The sequence below is a fragment of the Vitis riparia genome, chromosome 12 (genome assembly GCF_004353265.1).
Source record: "Vitis riparia cultivar Riparia Gloire de Montpellier isolate 1030 chromosome 12, EGFV_Vit.rip_1.0, whole genome shotgun sequence".
NCBI lineage: Eukaryota > Viridiplantae > Streptophyta > Magnoliopsida > Vitales > Vitaceae > Vitis > Vitis riparia.
The window spans coordinates 17,522,694-17,534,735 of record NC_048442.1 but is presented as its reverse complement, the minus strand read 5'-3'; the positions used below and the strand labels follow the sequence as shown (position 1 = coordinate 17,534,735).

At 33.2% G+C, this 12,042-nt stretch overlaps 1 protein-coding gene across 3 annotated transcripts; it reads right to left on the bottom strand.

Annotated features, from left to right (window-relative positions):
• Positions 1-95: 95 nt before the first annotated feature.
• On the bottom strand, positions 96-8,518 carry LOC117926904 (chromatin remodeling protein EBS-like). Of its 3 annotated transcripts, none has more exons than XM_034846213.1 (6): positions 8,164-8,518; positions 7,319-7,661; positions 7,092-7,160; positions 5,317-5,452; positions 2,256-2,307; positions 96-628 (listed from the first exon to the last, which is right to left on the bottom strand). In XM_034846213.1, exons 1-5 carry the CDS (start codon positions 8,234-8,236, stop codon positions 2,281-2,283), a joined length of 648 nt encoding a protein of 215 aa, XP_034702104.1. In that variant the 5' UTR covers positions 8,237-8,518; the 3' UTR covers positions 96-628; positions 2,256-2,280. The 3 variants fall into 3 exon arrangements, with proteins under 3 accessions (XP_034702104.1, XP_034702103.1, XP_034702102.1); XM_034846212.1 differs by lacking the exon at positions 96-628 and adding an exon at positions 1,257-1,626; XM_034846211.1 differs by lacking the exon at positions 96-628 and having other exon boundaries at positions 1,744-2,307.
• Positions 8,519-12,042: the final 3,524 nt, after the last annotated feature.

Below are 12,042 nucleotides of genomic sequence, written 5' to 3'. Positions count from 1 at the left end.
AATAAACAAATCGGGTTAAAGGGTTCATCATATGGACTTAAAACAAGATCTAACTCGACCTATTTAATTGTATCATGATTTTAACCACCTAATTATTATTTGTATCGTGTTTGAATTAACCCATTTAAATGAATAGGTATAGCAGAACACAAAAACAACCCACCAACACAAATTACTACCCTTACATATAATACAATGAATTCATCAGAGAAAACAACATAGATTCAAGTGAGTGGCTCCATGAGAAGACAACCCTTTTCCCATGACCATGACTTGTGTAGCCAATTTCTTTACCCTGTAGCATGGCTTCTTTTTCTTTTTTACTTTTTTTTTTTTTCTTGATAGGCATACTTGGTAACATGGCTTCTCAACTCCAACATTCCAGGCTATCATTCTACTTTGTCAACCATGCTTAATATTAGTCAATGGAATGTTAAAGCATCTACAAAAATTTGACCAATTTAAAGGCAATGAATTGAAACCATTGAAAACGGCTCTTCACTAAAACTTCTGAGAAAGGGTAGGCCTACTTTTACTCAGCATCACTCATTATTGATGAGAAAAAGAGGAAGAGAGAAGCACAGATGCCAAGAGCTAGGGCTTTGGAAAATACCAAGGTACCACATTGCTACAATTCCAGACAATGATAATCAAATTTCAAACAGGTATAAAGAAATAAGACTAAAATATAAAGAAATAAAACCATAATATAAATAAATGAGAACAAGATACAAACAAATAAAACCTAAATTTTATTACTGTGATTGGCTCGCTTGTATGGTATCAACAAGTAACTTTTCGTACCATAGGATGGCAGTAGGGCTTTTATTCCCATTTTTTATCTGGGTTTGTTTTGTTTGGCTCCAAGGAGAATTTCATGCCAGTGTCCAAAGTAAACAGTACCTAAGGTTCTGAACCCATAAAACTCTTAATGTATTTTACAAACAGAGATGATAAACCAACCCCAGAGATGAAAATTATCCACACCCTGAAGCTAGACCAGTCTACCAGATTAGACCTAGAAATATGAACTATCGTCCTAGCATATATGATTTCTTAGAATTGAAAGAGTTTTAAACACAAGACACATAAATGACATAATGCATTCCTGTTCATCAGAAAGTACAAAAACCCGTTGTGACTATCTTTGAATACGTAGGGTGATATTCCAGCTGATGGGAGATACTAGGGCATAAGTGTATCTTCACAAAACAAAGCAACTTGTAAGAATAGAGCTTTGGAAGTAACATTTCACATGGGAAAAAAAAAATGGGTTTCTGCCATTATCCTAGCAGAGAGGGGGTTCCAACAGAATCTAATTCCACCAGTGAAATCAGCAGATGAATTAGTTACTTGAATTTAAACCCACCTGTTTTCTTGAACAAGTTGTCTCAGGTGAAATGTACCATTACAGCAGGAGGTCTCAAAAGACCCAATAAGGAATAATATCCACAATTCAATGAGCTTCCCTTCAATTGGGATTCACACTAGTTTCCACAAAAAAACTGCACAGAACTTGCACAAGGATGTTTAAAAGCCTATCCCCACAAGTACAGAAAGAGAACAAAGCAGCATTCCTAGAAGCTCCCATCATATGCAACCATACAAGTTGAACCAGGAAAAGCTCTGGAAAACAAGAAATGATCCATTCACATTGACAACCACATTGAGGATCTGAAAATATGAAGGTATATTGTGGAATTGATTTTTAAAATGGTAGAGATAAAGTGAATCAAGTCCTTGTGGATAAAGATTCCAGAGAAATATATATTAAACCCGATAGATATTCAGAAACTAGATTGGCAGATAGCCAACAACATGGCTGTAAAACCATCTTGCAGGGCACCAAAAACCCCTTCCCCTCCTAAGAAACAAAAATATAAATAAGAGGAAAAGGCTATTGTGGCATCACATGCAGCAATAGAACCTGGGGGGGAAGAGAGAGAGAGAACGAAGAGCAGATAGCCACAAGTCTGAGTTGTCTCCTAACATTTGAAGTTTGATGTGATTTCATGGGTTCTGGATTAAGATTAGGATTACTCCACCTTTTTGCACAGATTGTACTCACAAGGACAACACAGATTACAAAGTCATCTCCTAATCCTAGCACACATACAGATTTATATATGAAGTCAAACATGGCAAATTTAGAAAAGCCTCTGGCTTGTGCGAGCACAGTATCTTCTCTGCACTGTACAATTCCACAACACAACGATAACAACAATTGTGGAGCTAATGTGCAAGAAATTGAGTACCTCCTCATTATGCATCGACCATCAGTCATCTCTTCCTGCGCTTTGGCTCCACCTAGCATAGAGTGAAGGACAAGAACCAATTACAAAAAAGTGAAATGGCAAAGATGGAAGCAACACAGACAATATTAAAATGATGAGCATTGTAAGAACAGTTAAAAGAATGTGCTTGTACAAGTGGTATTTAGATACCCCAACAAAATGAAATAGTTCTATTGTGTTTTATACAAGTTCAGTAAAACATTTTACTTCTCGCATCCCTGCTTGCAGAACATTAGCATGGCTCAATTTGCCAGTGTTAGCTATATAGTTCCTGGCCCTAGATTGGATCCATAGCAACAGTAATTTCCACTTTTAAGTATCAACACTGATCATCATCATAAGTATACAAACACTACGAACCTACAAAAAAAGGAAGTGATGAAAATGGAATACCAACATGAGCATGAAACCATTTATTTGACAAGAAAGTTATAAAGAAAACTAGCTCAAATTGTTTCTAGGTAATTCTTTTACACAATCTATAAACAGTATGAAACTCCTTAGAAAATGGCCATTTCCTCATGAACATCATTGCCAAGGTGGGGTCTCTCTTCATTGATAATTAAGGGTAGCATCTTGGTTGCAAACTATGGTCAGATCTAGCTAAGGAAAATTTACATCAAAACTGCAGCGCTGATGGTCCTTACAAACATTAAGCACCTGTACAAGAATGTTTAACCCCTTCCCACCATAGAGTTAGACCAAATAACCAGGCACTCTCATGAGGAGCAGATAATAATCTGTCCAAATACTGAAGTAGAAAGAATTTTGTCATTCCATCTACTTCTCATGTTGATCTTGCAAAACCTGATCCACATACCTGGATACACCAATCCACAAGGAAGTTCAATTTGGTTCTTTTTATGAGAAAGTTGAACCAAAGTAGGGAAGGTTAGTTCAGAAAGAAAAAGGAAGCTCTTTGGAAAAGGGTTATAGTAGGGAAGTTCCAAGAAGCAGCATGGGGGGTGTAGAGCTCATGTGAGGCAAGGGATAAGCATGGAGTGAGCCTGTGGAAGGCAATGAAAAAAGGATGGGATGTCATTAAAAGATCTTGTTTCATAGTGGGAGATAGGAGGGAAAAGTTCTCAAAGGATAGGTGATGTGGTGACTCAACTATAAGTGATTCTTTTCCCTCCCTTTTCGCTATAGCCACTGCAAAGGACACTTAGGTAATGGATGCATGGTAGTCGGGGGAAAGGGAATGTAGGAGACCCAGTTTTGTAAGACAGCTACAAGACTAGGAGCTGAAAAGAAAGGGGGAATTTCTATTAAGATTCCAAATGAAAGTGATGCACAGGAATGGTGGAGATATGATAGTCCGGTTAGAAAAAGTGGAATTTTTTGCATGGAAAACAACTTGATGTAGGACCCTCACCATAGATCAACTGAAAAATTGGGGTTGGACCATGGTGAACAAATGCTTCTTGTGTAAAGATAAGGAAGACTTAGCAAACCACCTTTTGCTTCATTCTACCAAAACAATAATTTTGTGACAGCTAATCTTCTCATTGTTTGTGGTTGAATTGGTGATGCCAGCATAAGTTAAAGGTGCCATCTTAAGTTGGTAGGGATCCTTTGTAGGGAAGAGAAAAAAGAAAGCATGAAGGACCGCCCCCTCACATTTTTTGGATGGTTTGAAAGGAGAGAAATGATAGGTTCTTCAAGAATGTGGAACAAATAGATCAAATGCTAAAATTCTCATTCTTATGCTTATTTTTGGAGTGGGTGAGGGTGGGCTTAGATGAAGTGACAATGTCTATGGTTGACTTAGCCGATTATTTTTTTATATCTTGCTTTTTTTGTTTTGATCTTGCCTTTTGGTGCCCTTATATGCAACTGGAGAACTCTAGTGTGCTCTTTTTTACAGGCGCTGTTAATATATCTTTTCTTGCTTTCTTAAAAAAAATAAAAATAAAAATAAAAGAGAAAGAAAGTTGAAGCAAAGAAACCTATATTTGAACCCAATAATAGAAAAGGATAATATTGTGTTTGGTTCTTCCATACCTAGTGAACCTAAACCAACCCAACCCAATAGGTACTCCCAGTATTCTCAGTTTCTATATTCTCAAATTAAAATACTAGATTAAGCAGGTTAGCCAAGTTAGCCCCCAAGTAAACCTCCAACAATAGACAAAATAGTCACATTCCAGGCAGATGGCTTTGGAGCTAACAAAAATTTAATCCAACCCAAATCAAGCCCATTTCCAGCACTATTACTCAAAGATATCCTAGACTTAGACGGTATCTTGAGAATCCAGGGAAAAGTACAAAACTAGATGAATCCTATCAGATTTAATAATATGAAACAAAACCAATCCCTTGACTAAGCTAGCATTCAAAAAAGAAAAGAAAACAAAGAGGTAAATTACATTCTCCAACCAGAAGGATTCTGAGTGTGTGTATATACATACACACATACACACAGAGATTGGACAAATGTATTCAAACAGAACTTATTCACATGTATAAATTGATGAATGAATATGATTCTTCAAAAATAAATACAAGAAAGTCATCAAGAAGTTATATATCATTCCATTCCCCCTGCATCCGCTATCAAGAAACCTCAAAAACATATTGAAGGAAACCAGTTTTAATAAATAATATATATATATACAAATTAATTAATTAAAAAAAAAAGCATGCTCCAAAGTATAAACAACACAAGCATTCTTCAAAAATGAAAATGAAAAAACTATTTTCAACAATTTAGCTACTAATACATGTTCAGATATATTTTAGTAGGCAGCTCATGTGTTTGCTTTAGAGAATAGTTGTTTTTCATCTTACTGTTAATTTCTTCTTACCATTTGAGGCAATTTTATCTTTTAACAAATGTAAGAGCAATAACATCAGAAAAAATTTATGGACACTCCTTAGAACTTGATATCTCTTTCACACTGCTTCTCCAAAGACATAACAATAAAGAGTGAAGATACAGAGGTATGACATGAATGATATAATATAACATACAGATTTAACTGCAACCAAACATGAAAAGGTGGAAATACAAGTATCTCACCTTAGCCTCAGATGGTGATACTGGGAATGCGTTCAAGGATCTTTTGGGATCATCATCAGATGAACAGTCAGAACACAAAAAGTGGTCCAATTTCTTTGCCTCTTCTATGGTCATACCCATGCAAGAAGGATGAAACCTGCAAGGAATTGTTATAACAAGTTAAAAACAATTGTGTGTATATAAAGGACATACACATAAGGATATGTGGCCTGAATCAGAAGATAGGCAAGACAGGAGAATGCAGCATTATGATGTTCAGGATGAACCACATGGTAATTACTAAAACTAAAATATTCACCCAACCTTCAGAAGACAAATGCTCAGAAATCATTGAACAAAATGCAGAAACCCAAGTTGAATACATAGGCCTCTCACACAATTTTTCTGGAAAGCGTTCCACTCAACAAGTTCATTTCAATTATAAAACCTTTTTTTCATAGGTAAGTAAAGATTGTATTATCAATGTATTTAATTATAAAACATTAAGATCATATATCATTAGTGCAAGATCCCACACATGACAGAATAGTTGTTGGTATATCTTTGTATAGGAAACAAGAGATTTATCGATGTTAAGGTTTAAAGAAGCTTGTTGATGTAAAACACTTTCCTTATGGATTGTGTGTTTAGAAACAACTTCAAGAAAGATCAAAAACAAATTTCAATACTTTCCCAGAGAGATTTATAGGATTATGCCAGAGGATGCTAGTGCTACTGTGATACTAGAATATCTAATCTTTCATTTTATTGATATTATCATCCATTCTTACCAAAATGGAAAAAAGCTTTAATGGCCACTTAATTGATTTCTACCAGTCTGTTGCATTGTTTTTTTCCAAGCACTTATGCTACTTAAAGCTTTTTTATTCTGGTTGTTGAGTTGAATATGAAATTTGGAGCTCAGATATATAGTTCAATAAGATAAATATATTCAAACCACCATTAATGCCCTTGTTAGTTTTGCCTAAAGAAGTGGCAGGCATTTGCTAATATTAGACAGAGGAGGACTCAGTCGGCAAGTGTGAAGCCCTAAGCTAAAAACAATGAATAAATCAACAATAAAACATGATAGAATATTAGTAACACCTGAACAATATTTGTTTAAATACCACGTAGCTCTAAGAATCATAAAAATTTTAAAAATCACTAATGCAATTGCAGTTAATAAACCCGAAGAAAAGATGAAGCATCTTACCAGTCATCATTCAAATTACATAGTCACTCCATTCAATAGCTAAGATAAACGTATTACAAGAAAAATAAAATAAAGTTCTAAACTCTGAAGATTAGGGTCTTGTTTGGCAACTGTTTTCTAAAATAGTTTTCTATTTTTCATAACAAAAAAACAGAAAAAACATGTTTGGCAACCAAAAAATAGATAATACTTTTTTGTTCTTAAAAACAGAAAATAATTTCAAAAAATATCTTTTAGCTATTTTCACTTGTTTTCTAAAAATTGTTTTAAAAAGTAATTCTACAAATATGGAGAATGATTAAAAATAAAGCACCATAAATAAAAGTTATTTTAAAAACATATTTAAGGACATAGAAAATGGGTTAAGAGCATTTCAGGCATCCAAACTGACTTTTGTTTTCAAAAAACTATTTTTCAAAACTATTTATGAAAACACTTCCCAAACAGAGCCTAAATTTTTTATGATTTCAACCTCTAGCAACAAACAATAGTTAAAACCAAAACCTCACAAATGTATAGGGCATTAATTTCTTTTGATTAGTTTTCCGCATAACCGAACAAATAAAAAATACAAGTATACCAGTCCTTGCATCCTTCGCACTGCACCATAAGGTCGTCCGGATTATAAGGCATCTCGCACTTACAATACCTTTAAATCAAAACCCAAAAACATTCAAACATCAGTCAGTGCCAATCAAAAACCCTCAAAACATCCAATCCAAGTTATTATTAGTTTAACAATTTGAAAGTAATTTTCTGCTTTTATGAGCTAAATGCAGTTTAATCTTTAATGGAACTTGGACTCACACAGCAACCCGGTCGGGAGTGAACCCTCCTGTTGCAGCCTTGTACTCGAACCTACAGAAGTAATCCTCAGCCCCAACATTCTCAAGCTTAGTATAATTCTTAAATGAGTGAACAATGCACTTCCCTTCTATAGTGTGGGCACTCTGCACATCATAGTGGTCGGACAAAAACAGCTCCTTGGCTCCATGGAACTGCCTTCGCCCCCCAATTGACTCCTCTGGCCGATAATACCACCGCACCCGAACCTTCACATTGTTCCTATGATCTGCCTCAATCTTCTCCACACGCGCAACATAGGGAGGCTTATCAGAGTCTGATGGTCGCATTAGCACACAATCTCCAGCTGCCAACCACAGATTTTTTTTAAAAAAATCCACCCCAAATTGTCGGATTTTCATTATTTGATACTAGGCGATAACAAGAACTTCAACTTTACTAATTCCCGGATTATAAGGGTCTGTTTGGCTCCGTTCTCAGAAAGCAGGTTTTCGCTTTCCGATTTCCAATCACAGAAACTGGAAAAGGGTGTTGAAAACTCACCCGAAAAAAGCATTTCCGAAACTATTCTGTGAAAATCATTTCAGAGAAAATGCCCATTTCCCATGAACATCTAAAACAAGTTTCCCATTTCCGGTTCTCAGTTTCCCTAAAAACTTTCGCTCTTCTCCGGAAACCCATTTCGGTAAACCCTCCCCCAGAGGACAAAACCAAACAGACCCCAATCAGTTCCCTCCCTTCTCCACAGTTCTCGGAGCAACCAACCAGCAGGTAAATCAAAACACAAACCAGAGATTCAGATTCCACATGCACAAGCCAACAGAAAAAAAAAAAAGAAGAAGCCTCACCTCTAACAACCTTGTTGGTGCCCTTGATGGTGTAAGAATCCAAGTCCTTTTTGCCAGGCTTGGTCTTGGCCATGAATGGGGTTGTAAGATTCACAAAGAATAAGCTCTAGAAAGAGAAACAAAAAGCAAAGCTTCCACAGACACAGAGTTGGGAAAGAAAATAGCAATGTTAGGGGGACTTGAGATGGAATTATGGGTGATTTGTGAGAAGAAAAATGGTGGGTTTTGGAGAGTGGAGTGAAGGGGTTTTGTGGGGGAGTGGGAACACAAACCCTAGATGCTGGGAAAGGGAGAGAGAAAGAAAGAAAGAAAAAGAGAGAGACCAATGTCGGACCAGAGATTTTGTTTGGATGTGAGTATGAACAGTGATACGTAATATGCAGCCCACATTATGTACCATGGACCATCTCAATTCACCCTTCATGCATATGTCTATTTGTTTATGTACTCCTATTTCCTAGTCCCTCTTCCCTATATGTGGACTAATTGAATTTCAACCTAAACTTCATCAATTTCAATTCAATTTTCCAAACCCAATAACCAAAAAAATAAAATAAAATAAAATTAGAACTTGAATTTTTTATTAAATGTTTGTGACTGTTTATGGATTAGGGCAAAGAAGATGTCTTGGATAACTCAAGTTGGCAAAGAGGCCGCAATCTTTTCTCTCTTCTTTCAACTGTAAAGACAAATCTCACACATTACCCAGTGCACACACTGCTAAAAAACAGTAAAAATAGCTTCTTGTCTGTTCAAAATAAAGAATTTTCATATGCAAACAAGAAAACTTCCATGGTGGGATATGGCAAGAATGACACTAGCCATAGAAGGGTGGTGCTCAGTATAGGAAAGTAGGTGAAGAAAAAGGCTGCATTAGGTGGTTATAATGCTGATAATTGTGGCGGAAAAAAAGGCACATTTGTTATGCAGAAATAACCCAATTACTTTGTTTCCTTTTTTGTTTGTAACCCCATTGTACTTCACATTAGGGCATTGGAAAATGGTCATCTATTTACTAACCTCATTGTACTTCATATTAGGGCATTGCAAAATGGTTATTTGTTTACTTCTGATATGGCATAAAGGAGGAGCAAAGGTCTAGCATGAAGATGTGATAAGGGGCCAGTTGTGATCTCAAACCCACTATTAAAAGTCAAAGCCAAATAATTATGGTGTCATCATCATTAATTTTTTACATTTGTGATTGATGGGTTCCATGGGTTCTTCTTTTTGTTTAATGAAACTAAAAGGATACAAATGAATTCTCCAAAAAAATGATAATGGGTTATAAATTTGGTTTAGAAAATACTTAAAATATTTTTTATGTTTTGAGAAATACACTGAAGTACTTCAGCAGTCAAATGTGTATCATTTTGGTTTTCTTCATGCCATTTCACTTATATATGGAAGCAAGAATAACAAATTCAACACACCAACTAATGGCTCAGACTACCTAAGAAATCAACCACTTTGATATGTTTATCAGTTAGGTAGATGCCATTATCATTGAGTTCCCATAAGATCTAGCAGGCATGCAACAAACAAGAGGCACTCATTATTCATACCAAATCTTCATTTCCCAGCCAAATATAAAACAACAACAAATAATTAGGGTGGTCACATAGACCACTAAGGGATTTGCATTTAAAAAAGAAAAAGAAAAAGAAAAAGATAGTTAATTAAGCAATATTCTACAAAAATATGAACAAACAACCACTATGGCTTCACTAATTATTAGGGTTTAGGTCTAAGAAGTATGTTTTGGTGATGAATAAATATGATTTAGGGTAGGTCCAACTGTATGCATTCCTACAATGAAAAGCAATTAGTGATATAGGTAACAGCTATGAAGCAAGGATGCCCTCACCTACACCGATTAATTTTGTACTTAAAAATTTTAAAGTAGGTTTCCATAGCATGGATGTGGAAAAAGAGGCAATGCCTTTTTCTTTTCCTTTTTTAAATAAAGTTGGCCTGCACTTTGAGGGTGATGGCAATGTATATGGTTCCTGTTAGTTTTGAGTTCAGTTTCATGCACAACCTTGTTGTGATACAAACCAACAATTTTAGGACAGTGCCCTTGATTTTAAGGAGAGGTGGTCCTTAGTCCTTACCCAGATGACCAATTCAGTTCCATGGTCAAAATCATATTAGGAATTTAGGATGGGGGCCCTACCTCAGCATAAGGTTTTTAAGGTGTATACAATTATTTAAAATGAAAAAATATGCAACTTTAAAGTACTAGTGACTTCACCATGTTTGGATGTATGGGCTGTTTCTTCATCTGTCTGTCACCCTGAAAGAAATGGTAGAAGAGTCCAAGAGAGAGTGGTGTTACAATGAAGACTGAAAACCAGCAAAGAATCAGTGGGCTTGGTAGGTTTTCCAATCCAGCCTAAAAATGGACTTGGTAGGCTTTCTACTCACAACCAACTGGGCCAACCTCTCCAAGTGGCAATAAGTTTTCAAGGTTTTCGATAATAGTGCTTTAAGGCAATTTTCAATTACTTTTAGAAATAAAATTATATTTATGAATTCAAATATAAAAAACAATATTTTTATTATTTTTTGGTGAAAGTGTAACATACTTATATATAACACGTTTAAAATATCTGGATATATCATTGATATATCCAAATCCGTGGATCCTGATATAAAATTTTAGAAGATATATCCATTAATTGATATTTTCGAACATTTTTCTAAATTTTCATTTTTTCGATTATTAAATAAATTAATTATAATTATTTTATTTTTACATTTAATTTAATTTATTACCGAAAATATAAAAACTTAATTTATTAAATATACAAAATATAAATATAAATAGTAAAAAAATTATACTTATATTATTATTTATTTGATATTATTGAATATATTTAAATTAAAATGAATCATAATTTCAATATTAAATATATTTTAAAATTAAACATCTTATCATAATCTTATGGTAAAATAATATATAATACAAGGTAAAATAATATATAATACAACTTAATATTTATATTTTTTTATAAACGTAGGGACATTATTATCAAATATGACGTAATAAATGTTATTCAAATTAATTATAATTATTATAAATATATCTTAACATTTTAGAAGATATATTTATATTAATTATAATTAATTTGAATAACATTTTTTGTGAAAGTGTAACATACTTATATATAACGTTTAAAATATCTGGATATATCATTGATATATCCTAATATATCTAAATCCGTGGATCCTGATATAAAATTTTAGAAGATATATCCATTAATTGATATTTTCAAATATTTTTTTAATTTTTCATTTTTTCGATTATTAAATAAATAAATTATAATTATTTTATTTTTACATTTGATTTAATTTATTACCAAAAATATAAAAACTTAATTTATTAAATATACAAAATATAAATAGTAAAAAAATTATACTTATATTATTATTTATTTGATATTATTGAATATATTTAAATTAAAATGAATCATAATTTTAATATTAAATATATTTTAAAATTAAACATCTTATCATAATCTTATTGTAAAATAATATATAATACAACTTAATATTTATATTTTTTTATGAATGTAGGGACATTATTATCAAATATGACAAATTATATATATATATATATATATATATATATATATATATATATGTATGTATATATATATATCAATTTAAAAAAAAACAAATAACTTTACAATATCTATTTTTACTTCTTATAAAATTTTTTAGAGTTTTTCTTAATATTTTCATAATTTTCATATCATCTATATTTTATATCAAAATATCTATCGATATATTAGATATATTCATAAAATTAAAATACCAATATTTTCATCCTTATGTATAATACAAAAGTTTCCAAAATATCTTCCATATCTTCAA